This window comes from Aquarana catesbeiana, linkage group LG03 (genome assembly GCF_042186555.1).
Source record: "Aquarana catesbeiana isolate 2022-GZ linkage group LG03, ASM4218655v1, whole genome shotgun sequence".
Classification (NCBI taxonomy): domain Eukaryota; kingdom Metazoa; phylum Chordata; class Amphibia; order Anura; family Ranidae; genus Aquarana; species Aquarana catesbeiana.
The window spans coordinates 126,381,447-126,407,047 of record NC_133326.1 but is presented as its reverse complement, the minus strand read 5'-3'; the positions used below and the strand labels follow the sequence as shown (position 1 = coordinate 126,407,047).

The following is a 25,601-nucleotide window of genomic DNA, read 5'->3' as shown; positions in this document are numbered from 1 at the left end:
CCATATAAAAAAATATGACTTTTGTATGACATGAATAGGTTATGATCTATATTACAGATATTTATCTCCCATCTTGTCATGAAGAAGAGAGTGTATACTGATACTTGAACAAAAAAAAATGGAAATGCGGATTGCAAAATATGTACAGTAAAAATGATGTATTGGGGAGAAGCGTTTTATATTTTGTAGATAAGTGATGAACAGCACATTACATGCATATTAAAAAGGAATTTATTATTTCATGTTATAAATAAAAAATATATGGTTTTACCTAAAAATCTGTGATGGATGGTACTTCAAAAGTCCTGTAGTTTTTCTATGTATGGTAAATTTACATTTTGATCATTTTGGGATGCGGTATCTTATATAAAATAGAATATACAAAGGCATGCCTATGGCATGAAATCTTATTTTGAGAGAAACGAAAAAATAACTCTTCGTAGCTTCGGACTTTGAGGTGGGTCAAAAGGGTGCTTTTTTCCCCCAATATCCTTGATAAAGAGGCACTAATAAAGGCTATGGCCATCAAAAGGCGTGCGCAAAAGCCTTTTTTTGCACTGATATTAAACAGACCCACATTTCAGCTAAAATCCTCCACACAGTGCAGACATGAGGCCCATTCTAGATATTAGGCGTACAATATCTCCATGCCTCTCAACATAGTAGTACAGTAAAAGAGGCATGAGTTTCAATTGCTGGAGAACCAAATGATCAGAGTCTGGCAGATAGACATGACAATAGTGACCAGTTGCACGGCTGGGCCTGCTAGAAGAATAAAGGTCTTGGAAAGGGCTTCCGTCTTATTCACGGGATCTTTACAGACTGGAATGTCCTTGACAGTAAGGCTCGGTTCACACTAGGACGACTTGGGATCCGACTTGTAAGCCCTCAAGACGCCCCAGAAAGAGATTCACATTACAGTGAATGGGAGCGTCTTAATAGACACTACTGAAGTCGCTCCGACTTCAGAGCGTACTCCCTGTACTACTTGGATCCGACTTGGTAGGCGACCTGTACCATAGAAATCAATGGAAGTCGTCTCCAAGTCGGATCTCTCTCTACAGTCAAGCGACTTTGCAGGGAAAAAAAAATTTAGTTTGCCCAGGCAAACCCCTCCCTCCCAGAGAGCTGATTATCCTGTGATTGGCCACAGCCAAAGTCGCCTGTCCTGGAGGCGACTTGAAGTCGCGTTGTAATTGGCTAAAGTCGCGCTGAAGCCGCGTTGAAGTCGCCGTACAAAGTCGCGCTGAAATCGTGTTGCCCCTGTGTGAATCGAGCTTTACTAGGAGAATTTTTAAGACAGGAAATGGCCACACTGGGAAAGGTCTACATTTTCTCTTAAGGAACGCATCTATGCGGTTTGCTTTTGATCTGTTTTTGCTGTGCGTTTTGATTTTTACACACGTGATTTTGCACGTGACTGCGATTTGCGTTTTTGCTTTTTTTTTGCCCAATTTGTTGTTGGGGAGATTAAAAAACACAAATTGCTGCAAAAACACATTACATGCTTTTCTGCAGCTTCTCCATTGAAGTATATTAAAACAAAAAAGCACCGTTTTGCGTTTAAAAAAAAAAAGTCCCTGATCCTTTCCAAATACGCAGAGGCTGAAAAAAGCATAGATTTGAACGTGTCCCATAGGAAACCATGTAAATTAACTGTAGTGCGTTTCTGCAAAAAGCACCAAAAAACACAGATGTTTAAGGTCTAAGACGTTTAGTAACATAATGGGGTTAAAAAAAACTGAAATTAGCCCTTTATAGTACATAAAAAGCAGATAATCACTACTGTAAGGGGTTCATTTTTTTACTTTTTGTAGAACTGTGAAAGTAATATTTACAGTAGTGATTATTTGCTCTTTTTGTACTATAAAGGGCTCATTTTTGTTTTTTTTTAACCCAATTATGTTACTGGCTGATTAATCAATGAAAATAGTAATTATTCATTTCATAATGGATTAGTTGTTTCATCCCTAGAGGCAACAAATGCAACAATCTGTGAGACGATATACAGTATCTCACAAAAGTGAGTACACCCCTCACATTTTTGTAAATATTTTATTATATCTTTTCAAGTGACAAAGCTGAAGAAATGACACTTTGCTACAATGTAAAGTAGTGAGTGTACAGATTGTATAACAGTGTAAATTTGCTGTCCCCTCAAAATAACTCAACACACAGCCATTAATGTCTAAACCACTGGCAACAAAAGTGAGTACACCCCTAAGTAAAAATGTTCAAATTGGGCACAAAGTGTCAATATTTTGTGTGGCCACCATCATTTGCCAGCACTGCCTTAACCCTCTTGGGCATGGAGTTCACCAGAGCTTCACAGGTTGCCACTGGAGTCCTCTTCCACTCCTCCATGACGACATCACGGACCTGGTGGATGTTAGAGACCTTGCGCTGCTCCACCTTCCATTTGAGGATGCCCCACAGATGCTCTATAGGGTTTAGGTCTGGAGACATGATTGGCCAGTCAATCAGCTTTACCCTCAGCTGCTTTAGGAAGGCAGTGGTTGTCTTGGAGATGTGTTTGGAGTCATTATGTTGGAATATTGCCCTGCGGCCCAGTCTCTGAAGGAAGGGGATCATGCTCTGCTTCAGTATGTCACAGTACATGTTGGCATTCATGGTTCCCTCAATGAACTGTAGCTCCCCAGTGCTGGCAGCACTCATGCAGCCCCAGACCATGACACTCCCACCACTATGCTTGACTGTAGGCAAGACACAATTGTCTTTGTACTCCTCACCTGGTTGTTTCCACACACACTTGACACCATTTAAACCAAATAAGTTTATCTTGGTCTCATCAGACCACAGGACATGGTTCCAGTAACCCATGTCTTTAGTCTGCTTGTCTTCAGCAAACTGTTTGCAGGCTTTCATGTGCATCATCTTTAGAAGAGGCTTCCTCCATGCAGACCAATTTGATGCAGTGTGCGGCGTATGGTCTGAGCACTGTCAGGCTGACCCCCCCAACCCCTTCAACCTCTGCAGCAATGCTGGCAGCACTCATACATCTATTTCCCAAAGACAACCTGACTATATCACTGAGCACATGCACTCAATTTCTTTGGTCGACCATAGCGAGGCCTGTTCTGAGTGTCCTGTTAAACCGATGTATGGTCTTGGCAACCGTGCTGCAGCTCAGTTTTAGGGTCTTGGCAATCTTCTTATAGCCTAGGCCATCTTAATGTAAAAGCAACAATTCTTTTTTTCAGATCCTTAGAGAGCTCTTTTCCATGAGATGCCATGTTGAACTTCCAGTGACCAGTATGAGCGAGTGAGAGCGATAACACCAAATTTAATACACCTGCTCCCCATTCACACCTGAGATCTTGTAACACTAATGAGTCACATGACACCAGGGAGGGAAAATGGCTAATTGGGCCCAATTTGGACATTTTCACTTAGGGGTGTACTCACTTTTGTTGCCAGCGGTTTAGACATTAATGGCTGTGTGTTGAGTTATTTGGAGGGGAAAGCAAATTTACACTGTTATACAAGCTGTACACTCACTACTTTACACTGTAGCAAAGTGTCATTTCTTCAGTGCTGCCACATAAAAAGATATTTTATTATATTTACAAAAATGTGAGTGGTGTACTCACTTTTGTGAGATACTGTATACATCCCATAATATATGTTTAGGCAATGCATATGCTGATGCTGGAAGAGCTTTCTACGAGTACAGCAACATTTTAACTAAACTGTCTACTGTTAATGACGTAAAGCACGATAACCTTCATGTCCAAGGTCCTTTTGGAGCATTCATGAAAACATTCCTATTCCAGTCTCTAGTCACCTAAAATGATTTTATTGCGATGTAGAGATATACATTAGCTCAGAGGCTACAGTAGTGGTTGAATTATAGTACACCAGTGTGCCTACAAAAATTGGATACCATACCAGAAAAAGAGGAAGGCCAGAAAAAGTTTAGGGGTGAGGAGGAAAGGAGTGTTGGACAAAAATGAAAGGAGGGAAGGGAAATACAGAGGTCCCTACATTGCACCTATGCTTAACTACCTCACAGTTGAGGGATGGGGATTTCCATGCTTAGGCAATAGTTTTTTGGTAACTATAAAAATGTGTGTTATAAGTGTTACAGTACAAGGGACATTGTCTATGGGTTTATAAAAGGGCCAATAATTCAAATGTCAAATACTTGTGAAATTGGCAACACTAAATACTCACAGTATGCCTTTTATGCAGACTGCCCTCAGAAATGTAAATTTTTGCTCATATGATTGGCCAATTGACAAAACCTCAAACTCTGTAACAAAGTTGGCTGAACTGCTTGCATGTATAAAACAGCCTTGAGGAGCAGGAGCTACAAAAGTAGGTTGGTACACTTTAAAAATAATCCTATTTCAAAACTACTAGAAGGAATACAAAAAAAAAAAATAAAAAATATGACACAGTTATTGCTTATACTATGTATTCTGTATTGACAGCAACCGTACAGCAGATTTCTTTTATCCCATTGGCTAACAGATTTCAGGGAATACATCCCACAACGGTCTTTACCCTACATAGAAATGCTGTACCTTTTACAGCGTTAGGCATAATCTTGTAAAGCATGGTTACTGGTTTATAGACTTACCCTCTTGCCCTTCCCACCACATCCTTCTTCTCCAGCCAGTTCTGTCCCTGCTTGTACAACCCTCGATCATCCACAGCATTGTTGTCTCCCTTTGTCAGAAATTTGATGTCTCCATTTTCCCTTAATCAGAAACATTTATTATAAATACAATATATAATGCAGAACAAGGATGTAACAAAAAAAAAAAAAAAAGTGTTTCACATATAGTCCTTCCTTATAAAAGGCACTGGTTTATCCACCACAAAGCGTGGCTGTACAATGCCCAATTTGGTTAAAATGAAAGTCCATGCAAAAACTAAAATCCCTGCATCTATAGCCACCAACAGTCTAACACTAACCTATCTAGCCCTGAAAAGAAAAAAAAAAAAAAAAAAAAAAATCAGTATACATACCTTTTCTGCAGGCGATTTCATGCCGATCTCCAGCGGCGGAAGCTCTGCTGAGTACACGTCTGACAACGGCTGTGAAATGAATGGGAAGTGACGACACCCATAGAGTTACTATGGGGCTTCCGTTGACGAATGTGACTGGCTGATAGCTCAGCGTGGGATCAGAACTTCAGCCGCTGAAGATCAGGTCGGATCGCCTGTAGAAAAGGTATGTATACTGATTTTTTTCTCTTTTCAGGGCTAGATAGGTTAGTGTTAGAATGTTTGTGGCTGTAGATGCAGGGTTTTTAGTTTTTGCATGGATTTCCACTTTAAGTCCTGGTTAGGTCTGGGAAGGGTAGACTGGTGTGTGATGGGATTCCCATTACTATTTCAAATGGCTTTTTACTATATTGTGATAAAATCACTGGGTATGCTGATTCTTTGTTTTCACAAGGGAAGAAACGTTGAGAAATTGGAGGTAGAACATTTCAAAAGCAGAGCATATTCAACCTGATATCTGACTAAATAGCAATTTAATACCTTTGAACAGTTTTACCTGCGAAAATTAAGTCGCATGTGCTGCCAATGAACACTGACTAGGTTGCACAAATGGCCACACTGGGGCTCAACAGGATCACTCTAAAGAACAACCAAGGTACTAGTTGGCTCCACATAGTGCCTGCACTTCAGTAGGATCAATACCCAAGAAAATCAAGATCAGAACACGATCACTTTAAGAATCTGACGGCTCATGGATTTCAATAACTTAAGCAGGCACTCACTTTTCATGAATTTTCAGAACACGATGTACAATCGGTATCTCTCTTCCTTCTATTCTGAAGACCACTATTTCCCCCACTCTGATAGGATCATCCACGCGATTGGTCAAGAAAAGCAAGTCTCCTCTGTGGAATGCGGGCTCCATGCTGCCACTGCACGGAAGATGATGTAGAGTTAACATGATTTTGAATTAGGAAATTGGAGGTAGAACATTTCAAAAGCAGAGCTCATTCAACCTGATATCTGACTAAATAGCAATTTAATACCTTTGAACAGGTATAATTCTAGATTCTAAATTTGCAGAGCCAAAAAGAAGGGTGACAACACTGTCCATTAGAAGACAGTCGTGTCACTTCCCTCCATCTACCCAACTGAAAAAGGAGGAGCAAAACAAAAGCAAAATAAAGAAGTGACCTGTCTGAAAGACTGCCATGAAATAAAGATGTTAAAAGGAAAATTATAGGGTATATAAAAAAAAAAAAAAAAAGCCACAAGAACACATACTCCCCTCCATGCTGCTGTCCCATGCTGGCAATAAAAGACCAAAACCTAACTGATCACATGACCACTGATCAGGGAGTTCTTGGTCTGCCCGCAACAAAGAACAGTGCCTGTCAATCACTGCTTTCAGCACTCGCTGGAGAATTAGGGTGGGAAAGGGGCAGGTGTGGCTGACTCCAACTCTCAGCAGCATCATGAAAGGTAGAGCCAGTGGTCACTTAAGTAGCTGGGTGGATCCCGCCAGTATTGTTAGGATCCTTCTTAAACTTGGCACGGCTCTGTCCCGTCAGCTGATGATAGCCTATCAGCCAACTCTGGGTCACAGAAGAACATAGTAAATGTATTCCTGTTGCCCAACAGGAAAGTATAACCAAAAAAAGGATTTGCCATATCGATCTTGAAAAAAAATAAAGTAAACCTGTGTCCTTACTTCAGATCTATATTACGCATCAAAAGATAAAAATACCTTTGATATTATTTCTCCATTAACTTATGTCCCCCTACATCCGATACCACACAGAGGCAAGTATATGCACAAATTGCACAAACATTTATATCAAAAACCCCATTGATGGTCCAACAGGGATCCATTGAATTTTGGTGAATGCATGGGCACCCCCTTCGACAGAAGTTCGTTTTTCTTCAATTTAGCAGGCTAAAGTACATAATTAAGTGTATGGCCAGCTTTACTATGCCTTCTTCTGAGTGGTGTCTTTGTACCCATTTCTTTAAATAAAAGAGCAAGGGGTACAGCAAGAAGCACAGTATTGACATCTCTAGCCTCCACGTAAATCTGAGACTAGCAGTTAGAAGCAGTAATTCCATTGATCTCATATTCCAGATATAAAGTTAGCTACGAGGCTGTAGGCACAAGACTGCCTAGGCACCTTCACTTACCAGGGGATGACATTTTTTGGTGGGGGATTACAGAAAAGGGTACATTTTCAGCCTAGGTTCACATATGTGCAATCTCAGACATCGCATTTGATTCGCACCCTAGGGCCGACACAACCAATCGACAACGAATCGATTATGAATAGTTGTCAACTATTTTCATAATTGATTAATCGGCCAGCCTATTAGTTGGCCTGCATACAGAATGCATTATTTGTTTACATATCAGCAAATACAGTGCAGCACACATACAGCTCAGTACACCGTCCATACATGCAAGTGCATGAGAACATGTGAATGTGTGAGGAGCAATTCCTGTCCAGGACATGTAGTTTCCAGAAGTTTTATTTTACCTTGCTATAGGGGGCACTCTATACTATAATTCGCAGCTTGCTATTGGGGCACTGTGAAGCCAGGAGGAGGACCCCAGAAAAGGAAAATTTTAGGGCTGCTCTGTGCAAACCACTGCACGGAGCAGGTAAGTATAATATGTTCGTTAAAAAAAAAAAGTCACTTTAAAGACTCTCTGCAGGGAAGATCAGCATCTGAACCCAATGAAGGTGAAGGCTGATAGACTAGAGATAATAGAAGGCATTACAAGTGCATTTAAAGTAAACTTTTACCAGTATTGTGCATTAGATTTAAAATGATCATATCCATGAAAAAAAAGTCTCAGCTTTTAGTAGTGCTTTAATATAAAAGATTTATATCTCCCTTCCACCCTTCATGTCTGACCCCTAGTTAAAATGCCCATATTTCCTACTTCTGGGTATATTTATTATATATATATATATGATATAAGTAATATATATTATTTCACTGTTTCACAGTATAAATGAACCCCTTATAGTAGTGATTATTTGCTCTTTTTGTGCTATAAAGGACTAGTTTTAGTTTTTTTAACTCCATTATGACAGGTGATACAAAAAAAAAAGCATGCTGCTGCTACTAAACGTCTTAGGCCTGGTTTACACCTATGCGTTTTTTGGTGCTTTTTGCAGAAACGCACTACAGTTCAATTCACATGGTTTCCTATGGGACACGTTTCCATATTATCCGATTAATCGATTAATTGAAACAATAATCGGCCAACTAATCGATTATGAAAATAATCGTTAGTTGCAGCCCTACACCCTCTCACCACAGGTGCCGATCACATGCGATGTCTGTGTAGTAAGAGTTCAGCCACGTAGTTGTATGGCTGAACTTGCATTGGATTCGCACGAAAATAGTGCAGGGACTTTTTTTTTTCCTCCGCACTAGAATCGGATCGCATGGGCGCTCTCTCCCTTGCAATCTGATTCATGTGCGAGTTCACAATTCGCACTGCAATCTGTAAACCGATCTGGGGGTGTCATTAACAATGTATTGACACTTGCAGCGGTTCGCAGAGGGCGGTGTGAACTGCCTGCCGGAGAGATGCGATGTGGGAACCGGCGCTGTAATTGCGCTGATTCCCGCATCGCACATATGTGAACCTAGGCTTAAGGTACAGCTAACACTAACACTTTTAAAATGTTTCCTATAACGTAGCTAAATTTTCCTTTAAATATTATTTTCAAGTAAATCCAACACAGATAGAGAACAGACAAAAATGGAAATAAATACACCACCCCTTAGCATATAAACAAACCCCATAAATAATAATATCACAGAGCAACCTATGGGCTTAACCTTTACACCGTTAACAAAAATTTGCTTAAATTGTTAATGCACAATAGAAATACTTTTGCATTTTTATTTGTTATTTTTGTTTATACGTCTCTACAAGGGTTGTATGAATTATCTTCCAGGCTAAAAACTTATTACAACACAATCTGCTTTTGTAGAAGTTGCCTTGCAGTAATGCATCTCAATTTGTATCATCTATTTTGGAGTCAGTATTCTACCGCTTCCCAGCCAAATTGCACTAAATGGAAGAGTCTAGCTATATATTTTATGCCCAAAGCAAGTAGGTCTGACTTAAGCTGTAAGTTTATTTAAAAAAAAAAAAAAAAAGTGGCTATTAAAGTTTCAAGATCTGATTCTGTAGCATAAACATCAGACAAGTGATAGTTATCACCGGGCCCGCATTATCAAAGTGCAATAAACATGTCATCATCATTACCCATTCATTATTCTGATTAAAAAAAAGAAAGAGGACCTCTTTGTTATACATGACCGGCAGCCCAAAGCACAAGAAAAAGATCACAAGGTCTTTTGGGTTATTCCAGTCAGATTATATGATCTACAATCTCACCAAACATGTTTGGGAGATTTACAGATAGAGCGGAAGTTCAAAGGTGTATATTATGCAGCACTACTAAGCAGGAAGCAGAGTTTCACTATGAACTGTAAAATAACAATCGCCTAATATACACAGGTAGACCTGTTCAATTGCTTGGTAACACAAATTGCTAATCAGCCAATCACATGGCAGCAACACAATGCATTTAGGCATCTAGATGTGGTGAAGACGACTCGCTGAAGTCCAAACCGAGCATCAGAATGGGGAAGAAAGGCGATTTAAGTGACTTGAACGTGGCATGGTTCTTGGTTCCAGATGGGCTGGTCTGAGCATTTAAAAACTGCTGCTATACTGGAATTTTCACGCACAACCATCTCTAGGGTTTACAGAGAGTAGTCTGAAAAAAAGAAAATATCCAGAGAGTGGCAGTTGTGTGAAGGAAAATGCCTTGTTAATGTCAGAGGTCAGATGAGAATGGACAGACTGGTTCGAGATGATAGAAAGGCAACACTAACTCAAATAACCACTCATTACAAGTTGCAGAATATCATCTCTGAACGCACAACACATTAAACCTCAAAACAGATGGGCTACAGCAGCAGAAGACCACACCGGGTGCCACTGCTGTCAGCTAAGATCAGGAAACAGAGGCTACAATTTCGCACAGGCTCACCAAAATTGGACAATAGAAGACTGGTCAAATGTTCCCTGGTCTGAGGTGTCTCATTTCAGCTGCACCATTCAGATGGTAGGGTCAGAATTTGGCATAAACATGAAAGCATGGATCCCACCTGCCTTGTATCAATGGTTCAGGCTTGTGGTGGTGGTGGAATACTATCTTGGCACACTTTGGGCCCCTTAGTACCAATTGATCATCGTTTAAACACCACGGCCTACCTGAGTATTGTTGCTGACCATGTCCATCCCTTTATGACTACAGACAGTGTACCCATCTTCTGATGGCTCCTTCCAGCAGGATAATGCACCATGTCACAAAGCTCAAATCATCTCACCACTGGTTTCTTGAACATGAAAATGGGGGAGATTCACTAAAGGCAAATCCACTTTGCACTACAAGTGCAGTCGATGTAGATCTGAGAGGGGCATACAAGGAAAATAAAGATGGCATTTCAGCTTGGAGATGATTGGATGATAAAATCAGCAGATCTTCCCCTCAGATTTACAGCGACTACACTTCCAAGTGCACTTGTAAAGCAAAGTACTGTAGATTTGCCTTTGGTAAATAACCCCCAATGAGTTCTCTGTACTTCAATGGCCTCTGCAGTCACCAGATCTCAATCCAATAGAGCACCTTTGGGATGTGGTGAAATGGGAGATTTGCATCATGATGTGCAGCTGACAAATCTGCAGATACTGAGTGATGCCATCACGTCAATATGAACCAAAATCTCTGAGGAATGTTTCCAACACCTTATTGAATCTATGCCACAAAGAATTAAGGCCGTTCTGAAGGCAAAGGGGAGTCCAACCCGGTACTAGCAAGGTGTACCTAATAAAGTGGCCAGTAAGTGTATATAGATTATTATGAAGATCCCATCTCTGGTCCCTCAACAGCATGACATGCATAAGCTGGCTGTACAAGATCTGCAATTGCATGTTAAAGACTTTAAGAGCAGATGTCTGGATGGGTTGGTGGGGGTAAAAACGAAGACTAGTCATCCATGCTACACAGTCACTGTGTATTGAAGCAAATGCAACACTCATGGCTGCTTAAAGTGGAACTTCACCCAAAAAGGGGGACGTTCTGCTTTTGTTTACAGGGTGAAGAACCACTTTAAATACCTGAACAGTGACTGTACTGATAGGATGTAGTCACTGTTCGGCTGACAATTGTGGTGGTTCCAACAGTCTGAATTGAAATTCAAGCAGTGTATGGCCATGTTAAAGCTGTAAATGACTTTTGCCTGCTGTCCACAGGTCTGCAGATAAAACATTTGGCTCCTGGTTCAAGCATACATCTGGTATCTAAGCACCATAGACTTCTGTAGGCCAACTACTACTGTAATTCATTAAAATTATGCCCAAAATATGTCTACTACTCCCCAATTACCTTACCCTACACTCAAGGTATGTGGTGCTGGCCAGGCTGGTTTGAGCTTCCCTAGGGTTGCACCAATACCGAGTATTTGCACCCGTACACTATTTATAAAAGCATCCTCCCGTTACAGCATTATTTTCCACAAGTGCCTAAAGGTTTTAAACCAAATTTTCCAAACGAGTACTGTGTATTCTGCACATTGCCTCAAAAAGTAATGCAAGGTATAGATTTACATCAAATAACCCCTGCGGTTTGTCTGTGGTGTCAAAGGGCAAGCAGGTTCCTATCTTGAAGAACAGACTATTTGCTTTTCAAATCCATGCTTTAGGAAAAACACATAAAACCTTTTGTTAGCATTTTACAGCCACCTTCCCTGATTGCTCTTATAGACTGAACATGCTGCCACTTCACAAACATGCTTCCTGATATTTACACAAACAGAAGGGTACATCATATCAAGACCAGACAACACGTCTAACTGACCTTTAAAAGGTAATCACTAATTTGAGATGTCAGCTTTCGCAAGTATTTGCTTTATTAAGCCATCAATCACAATAAATAGATCTATGCACCGGGGCTGGAGGAAATAGAAATAAATATATGACCAATTGTGATAAGTAAAGGGTAAGGTGATTAGCAATGAAAGCTAGAGGAGAGAACCGAGTCATCTCTCAGAATGCATATTATCTGGAAAATTTGCATAATTCCGATTAGCTACCATCGATGAAGCAAAGATAATAAACACAGGGCTATTAATCTGAGAAGTACATAGATAAATCCAACTTCTCTAAATCTGTCCTAGATTTAACATTTATAAGGCCTAGAGAAGCACGGTCACTAATTGTACCATTTCCTGCTCACAGGGCTATGAACAAACTCAGAACCAGTGGCATTTGACAATAAGATATAGCATATAGATACCAAAGAGCTCCAAGTTTAAGGACATTGTTTGCTTAGTTTCCATATGTAATAGAAGCAAAGGTTACAACTACTCAGAAGTTAAAGTGGGGTTCCTGCCGAAATGATAGTTTAAATAAAAATACCCCTATAATACACGAGCTTAATGTATTCTAGTAAAGTTAGTCTGTAACTAAGATCTGTTTTGTTAGTTTATAGCAGTAGTTTGTTATTTTATAAACTTACAGCAGGCCGTGGCCATCTTAAGTGTGGGCATCTGAAGCCAGACTATTTCTTCCTGGATCTCATCCTTGCAGATCTCACACATGCTCAGTGCAGCACAAGCAGTGTAACAGGTTTCAGGTCAGGTTTCCTATAGCAACGGCAGTGTCAGAGGAAGTTGCCGCCCCTTCCCAGAAGGCATTGCAAACAGGAAATGATGCGATGGGCCACGGCCAGGGAGGAGGAAGTGAAAAATGAATACAGCAGATATACAGTAGATGCTGAGAAAAAAAATAAAAAAATATCCAATTTTTATAGTGCACAGTTTAGTGAGGGATGCTGAAAAGTTGTAAAAGTGGGTGGAACTCCACTTTAAGTTGAACCTGTCAAGAGGTATGGGAGCTGCTCATTTGCTGAAATTCTTCTGAAGGTACACACTCTGAGGCTGATCTGGGTCTTGGCTTCACCCTCTAGTACAGGGGCAGGCACCCCTGGAGTAGGAGATTTACCTGCATAACATCAAAAAAACTCACCAGAGTGCAGTGTTTTTTTTTTTCTTTTAAAAGCCAACAATCCAATTTGGCCTCATAAAAAAATCAAGGAACGTTTGAAGAGTGCAGGGATATGTCAGTAGTACCCAGCGCACAGGCAGCGCAGGGGCCTGCTGTATGTACAGTAGGGAAATTATTTATTTGATCCCTGGCAGATTCTGTAAGTTTCCCCACTTACAAAGAAATGAAGTGTCAATTTTTATCCTAGGTGTATTTTAAATAAAGACAGAAAATCAACCAAAAATCCAGAACAAACAAATGTTATAAATGGAGTTGCAGTTCAGTGAGTAAAATAAGTATTTGATCCCCTACCAACCAACATTAAATTCTGCCTCCCACAGACTGTAGTACACAGATTAGTCCTGTAAATTTAAAGCGGAGTTCCACTCGTTTGCAAGTCTATTAAAAGTTAGCAGCTACAAAAAGTGTAGCTGCTGACTTTTAATAAAATTAAACAGAATCCAGCGATGCAGCTGCCTGAAGCCTCCCTCCTCTCCCCCTCCGCGGGGCCGTCATTGCTAATGTGGGCACCCAGCTGTGCCAGCTAGCGGGTTGCACACTGCGCTCTTAGTGACCAGGCAATCTTCTGGTACCTGTGACATGTCCCAGAAGATTGCAGAGAGGGAGGGGCCGCCTAGGGGGAGAGGAGTCAACGGAAGGAGGAAGCGGAACAGGAAGTACCTGTCAGAACCAGATACCCACTACCCCCCCCCAAAAAATGACGACATGCCAGAGGTGGCATGTAAGGGGGCGAGGAGTGCTTAAAGCGGAAGGATTGGGTGGAACTCAGCTTTAAGAAGGTGTTCCTAACGACAACTCATTATGTGTATTTAAAAAAAAAAAAAAAAAAAGACACCTGTCCACAGAATCTTTCTTCCATTCAAACCTCACCATCATGGGCAAGACCAAAGAGCTGTCAAAGGATGTTAGGAACAAGATTGTAGACCTGCACAAGGCTGGAATGGGCTACAAGACAATCAATAAGATGCTTGGTGAGAAGAAGACTGTTGGAGCGATTATTCGCAAATGGAAAAAATACAAAATAACCATCAATCTCCCTCAGTCTGGAGCTTCATGCAATGTTTTGGGTTAAGGATGGTCATGAGAAAAGTGATGGATCAGCCCAGAACTACACGGCAGGAGCTTGTGAATGATCTCAAGGCAGTTGGGACCACAGTCATCAAACAAACCATTGGTAACACAATACACCGCCATGGATTGAAATACAGCAGGGCCCGCAAGGTCCCCCTCCTCAAGAAGGCACATGTCCAGGCCCGTCTGAAGTTTGCCAATGAAAATCTAAAGGATTCAGAGAAAGATTGGGAGAAAGTACTGTGGTCAGATGACACCAAAATTGAGCTCTTTGGCACTAACACAACTCGCTGTGTTTGGAGGAAGAAAAACACCATCCCTACAGTCAAGCACAGGGGTGGAAACATTATGCTTTGGGGCTGTTTCTCTGCTAAAGGTGCAGATGGACTTTGCTGCATTGAGATCTAATGGACAGGGCCATGTATTGTAAAATCTTGGATGAGAACCTTCTTCCTTCAGCCAGAACACTGAAGATGGGTGGTGGATGGGTTTTCCAGCATGGCAATAACCCAATACATACCGCCAAGGCAACAAAGTAGTGGCTTGCGAAGAAGCACATTAAAGGTCATGGAGTGGCCTAGCCAGTCTCCAGACCTTAATCTTATAGAAAATTTATGGAGGGAGCTTAAATGTCGGGTTACCTAGAGACAGCCAAAAAAACCTTAAGGATTTAGAGAAGATCTGAAAAGAGTGGACCAAAATCCCTCCTGAAATGTATGCAAACCTGGTAACCAACTACAAGAAACATCTTACTTCTGTGCTTGCCAACAAGGGTTATTCAACCAAGTAACAAGTCATGTTTTGCTTGGGGATCAAAGACTTATTTTACTCACTGAACTGCAACTGAATTTATAACATTTGTATTATGTGTTTTTTCTGAATTTTTGGTTGATAGTCTGTCTCTATCATTTAAAATACACCTATGATACAAAGAAAAAAAAGAGTCTATAATTTTTAAGTGGGCAAACTTACAAAATCGGCAGGGGATCAAATGATTATTTTCCCCACTGTAATGCACAGGCAGCGCAGAGGCCTGTAGTACGTAGCGCAGAGGCAGCACAGAGGTCTGAAGTACATGGAGCACAGGCAGCACATAGGTGTGTAGCACGTAGCGCACAGGCAGCACAGAAGTCAGGAGAAACTAAACGAAAGTGGATGAAAGTGGATGCTTGATTGAATGGCACAATATTCCTGGACTGGCAAATTCTTCCTCCCCTACGCCCCCCCCCCCCCCCCCAATCTTTCTTCTCCTTTAGATTTCTGATTAGTTTTTTTTATTTAAGTGTGGCTAACCTGCTTTAGAAATGTAAAGTACCCCAGTATTGAAGTACCTAGGGGTGATACCAAACGAGAGTGGCCGCTATACTTTGGGCCTTTATGAGCCAATATCCATACTGTCAGTTATCTGCATTTTGCTAACACCCGTTTATTGGTTCCTATGCTATTAAAAAGCTGGTTTTCCCAATGACTGAACATTTCCATTTACCTTACTCTGGGAAGATATGTAGCGGTCATATATATATCGTGCCAGGTGTTATTTTGGCTACCTTTATGTATTTTGTTGGAACGGTTTTGCCATGGTCTACTTGGCTTTTTATTTTGTAACTATTTCCCTTTAGAACACAAAAAAAAAACCATTTGACTCGTAACAGAAAGTGATACCATGCATTGGCTAACTTAAAGAGGACCTTCACCCTCTCGAGGACGATCACGCCTCTCCACCCATCCTACTTTTCTCTGCTGGAATAGGGTGGGTTTTTCCACGCCATCCCATGCACATCACTCGCCTTAGTCAAAGGTCTGCCTGATCACAGGACCACTGAGATTGTCTGTCACAGGGGGTCACATGATTGGCAGCCAGTCCCACTGGCTCCTGATCATTAATAGAGACTGGGAGCTGTTGACAGCTCGGTCAAAGTGCTGGGAATACAAGGTTAAGTGCACTCTAAGTGGAGAAACTCTGCTGCCAACGGATGCATATGTGCGGCACTCTCTTTGCTGCCACACATATGCATTACTAGGTCGGCAAGAGGTTAATGAGGAGCTTTAGTCATTTCTTTAAGGCTTCATGTACACATAGATTACTTTGACCGCAGTCAAAACGTTCTTATCGTGAACACGATTCTTCAGCGTTCAGAAAAGGAAGGTTGAGGGAGAGGTTGAAGCTCCCCTAACCGCAGCAGCTCCTAAATTCTACTAAAAGCCTATGTGTACATTGACACATAGGCTTTTATGAAGTTGACTTTAGGAACTTTGGAAAAAAAATGCCAAGATCTCCAAAACTCAAGTTTATGAGCTGTAGTGTACCATGAAGCCTAAAAATTACAAAAACTGTAGCTGCTGACTTTTAATAAACAGATACCCAACGCTGTACTCACCCGATCCAGTTTCTTCACAGCATCTTAACTTTGAGCAGCCAGCTGTGACTTCTTGTGGCTTCACAGCCCACTGCGCATGTGAGAGCCACACTGCGCTTAGTGAATGGTGCCGCAGCCTTCTGGGACCAGCGATGAGTCACAGAAGGTTGCGGACGGAGGAGAAAACTAGTTACCTCTTCCCCACCCACCCCAAAATAAAAATAGCGGAGAAGAAAGAGTGGAAGTTCCACTTTAAGGAGATGCAAGGAGCAGCAGTCCCACGATTCCTGGGCCATATACTTTCAAAACAGCCGTTTACGGGCTCAGTTCGGAGGTTGTTAAAACAGTTCTTCAGTATTTTAGAAAAGCATAGATGGTTTCCATTATTAGGAGAATTTTAGTAAAGGTATTCATCAAGGTTATATACATACAGTGCTGAGATATTGTAGATAACATTCCTACATTAGTGTATCAGAGAGAACTATCTGCTTTGATAAAAATAAATTTCCCTTAGGCCTATTTGTACTTGAGACTGTCACACCATGCGAGGCATAGAAGAGTTATAGAATATAACATTTCAAGGAAACAGGTCATGCGCTATAATAAACCAGCACAGATGCATGGCTCAAAACATGCCTCTGTACCATGGCAGCCCAAAAAAAAGCTAAACTTCTATGGGGCAAAGTGCTCAGCTCCCTCTTCCTAGAATGCAGTGCTCAGTGCCTCCCTGTTCTATTTACAAGACCAGGTATTATCAGGGGTGTGTGCGCACGGCAGGGGATGATGCTGTGTTGGGTAATGTATGGAGGGCCTAGCAGTATAGAAATACTTCTTTTCACTTTAACATTCTATTGAGACAGCCCAGAGAGGCAGCAAAGGAAATTAAAATGTATGACATGGCTGGAGAGGAAGCCTGCTACACAACTGTGGTGCCACTTTGATTTGTACCACAATATGACAAGTGTACTTTAAAAAAATAACTTGCCTGTCGATTCACTGCACTACATATATTGAAAAAGGGACTTTATCCTGCATTGCATCTTACCCTGAATTCAACCACCAACACACAGTTTATTCTCCACAATCCACTGCAATCTGCTAACCAAAGCAGGCACTCAATTCACAACAGGGGAAAAGTCAAAATTCATTATCTTCATGCTTGTGAAGTGTCACTACTCAAAGTATTAGTCATATCATAGCATGACGACAGCCAGGAAATAAAGGAAGAGTTCAGCAATAGCAGTCTACATACTGTACACATATCATGTCAGGCTTCTTTTATGCAGAGAAGGGGAAGGTAGTAAGCAAGCTTAGACTTGACGAGTTCACTCCTCGTGTATCGGCAAGATTTGAAAAGGCTGCAACATCAAGTCCCCATCTCTCCCTGTATGACTGATATCATCAGTGCTAAACACTAATAAGGGAATCAGTACTTCGCAGTGAAGAATATTAAAATAATTAAGAAAAACTTCTGGGTGAAATGCACCGTTCTGGCCAAGATATCAAATCTTTGCAATTTATTCAGGCTGTGTGTTTTGCAGTCACAAATCTTTTTAAAGCGGCGCTCCACCCAAAAGGGGAAGTGCTGCCTTAAAGCTTAACTTTAGTCATTTTTTCAACCTTCCATCTATTAAATCTTCTCCTTGTTGTTTTAACTTTGGATAGTAAAACTTTTTTTTTCTGCCAGTAAATACCTTACAGGCCACTTCCTGTTTGTCTAGTAAAAAGTACAGAATCACAGTATATATAAAATAATAATATGCAAAGTGGTTGGAGGGAAGCTTCAGAATGGCAAAGATGTTTTTATTACAAATTATGTGAGCAGACTGCAGTTCCTCTAAGGTTTCCTCACCTCACTCCGGTTTATGAAATGGAGCTTTTGGGAGCGAGCGTGTATCCGCTCCCACTTCTGCTCTGACCACCTAGGCGATCGGAAGTGAAAGCTCTTCTCTCAACCTCTCTCCTGCAGTCTTCTCGGACACGTGACAGGTCCCAGAAGACTGAGGGACCATCCAGTGTGCAGTGCAGTGGGCACCCGCCTGCGAAGCTGCAAGCTGTCACAGCCGGGTGCCCATAGTAAAGATGCCGGAGCCAAGGAGAGAGAACACAGGGTGAAAACGGCTGGGCGGAGCACAGTGCTGGACTGTGGCACAGGTGAGTGGCTGTTTACTAGTTCATGTAGCTGCTGACTTTTAATTTTTACATAGGAGACGGAGTTCCTCTTTAACAGCACAATAGTGATCCGATATAATTTTACACAAAAAACTATAAAGTGGTTGTAACCCTCAGACATGAAATATGAACAAAGCACATTCCTCTATAGTGTGTACTTGTCTGAATCCAGAGCACTAAGTGTAATTCCTGTCTGCTGCTTCCTTCCTCTATCAGCAGGAATCACTTCTGACAAGCTTTCATGACACCAAGAGATAAAAGGTAACAGGGGAGGGATCTCCAGCTGATTGACAGCTTCAGCTCTGTTTTTATGTGTTGTGTGGAGGGAAGAGGGTCCATTGCCTCCAATCGGCTTTCAGAGCTCGGCTCACTGAGCTCTGCAGAGTGCAACTTCAGTTCTCCGCCCTTTTTTCTTAACTTTAAAACAAGCTCTATAATTCAGCACTTTGCAAATAGACAGGTACAACTCATGTAGGATAGGTTTCATCTCTGTGTATCACCTGAGTTACTTCACTGGTAATGGTTTACAACCACTTTAATAGAAAATGTATTTGCAACGTTTACAACTCCAGACATGTTTCTCAACATCTTTTTTTTTTTCTTAAGGTGGCAAATATTGGGGATAGCATTGTTGCAATCTAACATCTTTACAAAGATCATAAACTGAAATTCACAGTAACATAACACCCTGAGTATATAAAAAGCACTGATACTTATACATACCTCAGAACAACAACTATAGGACTCTCGCTGCCAGTGACTACCATGAGACCTTTCCAGATCATCAGTGCAGAGGATACAATCATACCAAAGTTTAACACTTGATAGTACAGCTGAAAAGAAAAGAACACAATGCTTTTTACTGTCTTTTATGAGGTCACCGATCAAAATACTTTTCATATAGTAAAATAAAGATGAATGCAAATAATGACAGAAACCAGTATTAAGATGAACCAGCTGTCACTGCTGACCTCTATCTCTGATGTTGTTCATCTGGGTGTCATGCTAACCACTTGCTTCAGTACTTTTAACCCAAAAGTTGGAACAAGTATACAGGTAAGGTCAAGTGACTTTTCTGATATGTTTGCCTGTTTGGGCTTACTGGTTTAGAAATAAATGAAGCTGGACTCCAGGTATTTTTTTTTTACATAGTTACATACTCCAGCTTGGACCAACGTATGTACACATACTCTAATCTCCATTTTCCCAGCAACTATATCAGTTTGGACGAAACGCATAGGGAAGAGTAGTTATGTCATTGTGCCCACTGGGGCGCTGGACACGATCTCAGAGATATGCTGATGTTATTTCTATCTATGTGAGCAGTTATTTGTTTCCCCCCCAATAAACTGATTTAAAATACTGCACCCCTTCCTCTTACACGCGATACCTTGGTGTGACTGACTCAGGGGATTTGTCGGTCTGATGCAGCTTTGGATGACAGCAATACAGTATTAATGGAAGCTTGCTGGCTAATTGTGGGATCAGAGGAAGCCTTCCATCCATTGTGGTTTTGTCAGCCAAAGTGATGCTATACCTCCTGTAATCAGAGGTCTAAATATCTGGTAAGCAGCCTAAATATCTTTCTCAGTGGTGTGCACAGTGGTGAAGATTGTGGCTGCACGTGAACACTTGCATTGCTTTTTATTCATTCAAGAGTACCTTCTGCACATATGACCTTTTTTGCACGTTGGACTTTCTTCATAAAATTGTTAATTTTATTTATTTGGCCTCATATTAGGAGGGATTTTTTCATGAATTATACATTTTATATAACATTTTGATAAAATTAGTGTGTGCTGTAATTTCCTCCAGAATTGCTCCAGTTTCTTCTTGTTGGAAGCTGCCATTTTGTTGAAGCCCAGCGCAGCCATTTCCTTAATGAGAATTCTCCCCCATTGTTTAGCCTCAAAAACGATATGTCACTTTCTGGAATTAAAATGTGTGCATTTCCAGCCTTGATTGTATGTCTTGGCTCAGCTAGAGGGAACAGCTAACAGAAAGCTTTACAAGAGCTGCTGCTACTGAAAGAAAAAGGAGAGGATATCTGGGAGATAAGACACTATCCTAATCTAATTGCAGGCCATAGATGACACTATTTTGCAGTAAAGAAAACTGCTCAATTCTAACTGCAGCACTATTGTGCTCTCCTGGCAGGAAGCATGGGGAGCTGTCCCTGCCGGGAGAACACAATGATTATTGCTAGTGGCTATAGCTGCATGTAAAAATCTTACATGCCGGTTGCACCCAATTCGATCAATGGATCAACTTGGGTACAAATCAGCCTGCCTATGATGTTTCGAATCCTTGCTGGCCCAGCTGAGATTTGAACCATCTATGGCCGGCTTAACTCTTTTGTGCAATCACAGCGCCGGAGCCCGCGAACCCGGAAATAACTCCGGGAGAAATGTGGCCGGCAACAGCGTTGTGCAGGGACCGCTGAAACAGAGCCAATCTAAGGTAAATATTTCATAATGAGCAAGGATGCGATACATACTAGCTCATTATGCCTTTGTCTTGCAGGTTTTTTTTTTCCTGTTCACAACCCCTTTAAAAAGGGAAGCAATTTGCAAAGAGAAGGATTGGCTGACTGAAGAGATGAGGTGTGGAGATAAAGTGCCAGAAGGCCTGGAGAAAGCTGTCGGAAATGACGAAGGAAGCATGAGGGAGCATTCTAGCCTAGTTTATACTTGTGGTTGGAGGGCTGTAAAATTAGGAGGTTGTGCCATGCTTTTACTGCGCCCAAAGCTGCAAATCCAGGCGCTTCCAGCATACCCTGGCAGAGAATGTAATAGTTACTTTAAGCTTACTGTAACTGTACAGCAACAGTATTTCCAAGAATAAATGCTTTGAGTGATCATCCAGCCCAGGTTGCCCATCATGTGCACCGATTGTTTTTTCAATTACTGGTAGGGAAGGAATGCCATGCACCAGGCCCAAGACAGGGTAGAGCTACATATCCATATCAACATGGTCAAGAGGGCGAGGTGTCAGATGTCGACACGTTTCATCAGTTCATAAAGTAATGTCTCTTATAGCTATACACATATTTCAAATTTAGGAGGCAATATCTGAATGGAATGTGTCAGCTGAGTCTGGGGAACCAATATATGCTAGAGGTAATCTGTGAGCGAGTCAATCATGTAAAAATGACACGTCTTCTCCCTGATGTTATTCATTTACTGAGCGGCTACTCTCAGTTCCTATTTTCCTCTGAAGTTTCGAGATTTTAATAAAAGCTACATCTATTGTCACTTGCTGTTGGATTTAGAAATGTGTGACAACCTGCAACAAATGAGTAGATAGATCATTAGGAGCTTTCGACAGACTGAGATATCCTGCATGTAAACAAGAATTTGGTGATAAGGTGATGAATGCAAATGAAATCTGCTCTGCTTTCATTTAAACATCTTCAAAGATTGGTGTTCAAAGAAATGGGACTATGGAGGACTGCAGCATCTTATAATAGAGATATATATATATATCTATATATCTGTTGAACAGGATTCCCAGGGTCTGAAAAGAGGAGTTTAAAGAAGTGTGGTCATCTATTTTAAGCAAAGGTCTCTTTAACCACTTGACCTCCTTAAGATTTACCCCCCTTTATAACTAAGCATTTTTGTGCGATTACTTAAACTGGTAATTGTGCAGTCATGGAACGCTGTACCCAAATGAAATTGATGTCCTTTTTCCTCACAAATAGAGATTTCTTTTGGTGGCAATTGGGTTTTAACAAAAAAAAAAAAAAAAAAAAACCAAGAAGAAGAAAGAAAGAAGAATAAACAAGAATAAAGAAGAAGAATGAAGAAGAAGAAGAATGAAGAAGAAGAAGAATGAAGAAGAAGAAGAATGAAGAAGAAGAAGAATGAAGAAGAAGAAGAATGAAGAAGAAGAAGAATGAAGAAGAAGAAGAATGAAGAAGAAGAAGAATGAAGAAGAAGAAGAATGAAGAAGAAGAAGAATGAAGAAGAAGAAGAATGAAGAAGAAGAAGAATGAAGAAGAAGAAGAATGAAGAAGAAGAAGAATGAAGAAGAAGAAGAATGAAGAAGAAGAAGAATGAAGAAGAAGAAGAATGAAGAAGAAGAAGAAGAAAGAAAGAAAGAAAGAAAGAAAGAAAGAAAGAAAGAAAGAAAGAAAGAAAGAAAGAAAGAAAGAAAGAAAGAAAGAAAGAAAGAAAGAAAGAAAGAAAGAAAGAAAGAAAGAAAGAAAGAAAGAAAGAAAGAAAGAAAGAAAGAGAGAAAGAGAGAAAGAAGAAAGAAAGAAGAAGAAAGAAAAAGAAGAAAGAAAAAGAAGAAAGAAAAAGAAGAAAGAAGAAGAAGAAAGAAGAAGAAATTTCTTCAAAAATTTAGGCAAATATGCATTCTGCTACATATTATTGGTAAAAAAAAAATCCCAACGTATAGTGATTGGTTTGCGCAAAAGTTAAAGTGTCTACAAACGCCGCTATACAGTGGATCTAAAAAGTCTACACTTCCCTGTTAAAATGTCAGGTTTCTGTGATGTAAAAAAATGACAAAGATAAATAATTTCAGAACTTTTTCCACCTTTAATGTGACCTATAAACAACAACAAACTCAAATCATTTAGATGAAGGGAAGTAAAAATAAAAAGCTAAAATATGGTTGCATAAGTGTGCACACCCTTAACCACTTCCATACCAGGCCTATTTTGGCACCCCTCCCCTACATGTAAAAATAATTTTTTTGCTAAAAAATTTCTCAGAACCCCCAAACATTATATGTGTTTTTTTTTTAGCAAAAACACTAAGGAATAAAATGGCAATCGTTGAAACTTTTTTTTGTCACACAGTATTTGCGCAACAATTTTTCAAATGCTTTTTTCTGGAAAAAACTCTTTTGTGAATTCAAACACAACCAAACAGTAAAGTTAGCCCAATTTTTGTATAATATGAAAGATGTTACACCGGGTAAATAGATACCCAACATGTCACGCTTTAAAATTGCGCATACTTGTGGAATGGCGCCAAACTTTGGTACTTAAAAATCTCAATAGGGGACGATTGAAATTTTTTTTTTTTTTTACAGGTTACCAGTTTAGTGTTAGGGGAGGTCTAGTGCTAGAATTTTTGCTCACGCTCTAACGCACGCGGTGATACCTTACATGTGTAGTTTAAACAGCGTCTACATATGTGGGCGGGACTTACGTGTGCATTCGCTTCTGTGCGTGAGCACACGGGGACGGGGGCGCTTTAAAATAATTTTTTTTGTTATTATTGTTTATTTTACTTTCATTTTTTATTTATACACTTTCTCTTTAATTTTTTTTTTCATCACTTTTATTCCTATTACAAGGAATGTAAACATCCCTTGTAATAGGAATGGTGCAGGACAGGTCCTCATTATGGAGAGATGTGGGGTCTACAAGACCCCACATCTCTCCTCCAGACTGGAATTCGTCAGATAAAAAAAAAAAAAAAACCACACGAAACGATCCCATGCTTTCCAGCTGCGGTTGCAGCTTTGTTTACAACCGCGGCCCGGACGTGAAGTCATAATGTCGCGCCCGGGCCTCCGACGGTCATAGAGATGAAATCTCTATGCTCTTCATCCGGCGGCGGATTCTTTCTCCGGGTCCCCGATGGCACGGGAGAGCTTGGAGGGCGGCGGGAGGATGTCCCCTCCCGTCACCTGTAAGAACGATCAAGCTGTGGAACAGAATTGCCGGCTCTAAAAGATGATATCTGAAAGATGCCTGTAGCTGCAGGCTTCATTCAGATGTCCCCACTGAAAGTCATATGACGTCCTTGGGCTGGAAGTGGTTAAACTAATACTTTGTTGAAGCACCTTTTGATTTTATTACAGCACTCAGTATTTTTGGGTATAAGTCTATATCAGCATGGCACATCTTGACATGGCAATAATTGCCCACTCTTCTTTGGAAAAACATTCCACATCTGTCAGATTGAGAGGGCTTGATTGAGGGCAGATTGAGAGCACAGCCCTCTTCAGATCAACCCACAGATTTTCAAATCGGATTCAGGTCTGGGCTCTGGCTGGGCCATTCCAAAATTTTAATCTATTTCTGGTGAAGCCATTCCTTTGTTGATTTGGAAGTATGCTTTGGGTTGTTGTCATGCTAAAAGATGAAGTTCCTCTTCATGTTCAGCTTTCTGGCAGAAGCCTGAAGGTTTTTTGCCAATATTGACTGGTATTTGGAACTGTTCATAAACCCCTCTACCTTGACTAAGGCCCCTGTTCCAGCTGAAGTAAAACAGCCCCAAAGCATGATGCTGCCACCATCATGCTTCACAGTGGGTATGATGTTCTTTTGGTGATGTACAGTGTTGTTTTTGCGCCAAACAGATCTTTCGGAATTATGGCCTAAAAGCTCAACCTTGGTTTCATCAGGCCAGAACACATTTTCCCACATGCTTTTGGGAGACTTCAGATGCGTTTTGAAAAATTTAGCTGGATGTTTTTTTTTGTAAGAAAAGGCTTCCATCTTGCCACTCTACCCCATAGCCCAGACATATGAAGAATACAGGAGATTGTTGTCACATGTACCACACAGCCAGTACTTGCCAGATATTCCTGCAGCTCCATTAATGTTGCTGTAGGCCTCTTGGCAGCCTCCCTGATATTTTTTTATTGTCTTTTCGTCAATTTTGGAGGGATGTCCAGTTCTTTGTAATGTCACTGTTGTGCCATATTTTCTCCACTTGATGACTGTATTCACTGTGTTCCATGGTATATCTAATGCCTTGCAAATGCTTTTGTACCCTTCTCCTGACTGATACCTTTTAATAATGAGATCCCTCTGATGCTTTGGAAGCCCGTTGCGGACCATGGCCTTTGCTGTAGGATGCGACTAAGAAAAAGTCAGGAAAGACCTACTAGAACATCTGAACTTTTTT

General features: G+C 40.8%; 1 protein-coding gene across 1 annotated transcript in view; it reads right to left on the bottom strand.

Moving 5' to 3' along the window:
- SEC11A (SEC11 homolog A, signal peptidase complex subunit) overlaps positions 1-25,601 on the bottom strand; it is a 50,097-nt gene that overhangs the window by 12,065 nt on the left and 12,431 nt on the right. The window contains exons 2-4 of the mRNA XM_073619186.1: positions 19,450-19,559; positions 5,757-5,906; positions 4,604-4,723 (exon numbers count right to left, since the gene is read on the bottom strand). Coding sequence (XP_073475287.1) covers positions 4,604-4,723; positions 5,757-5,906; positions 19,450-19,559 — 380 coding nt within the window. The remainder of the gene's footprint in view (positions 1-4,603; positions 4,724-5,756; positions 5,907-19,449; positions 19,560-25,601) is intronic.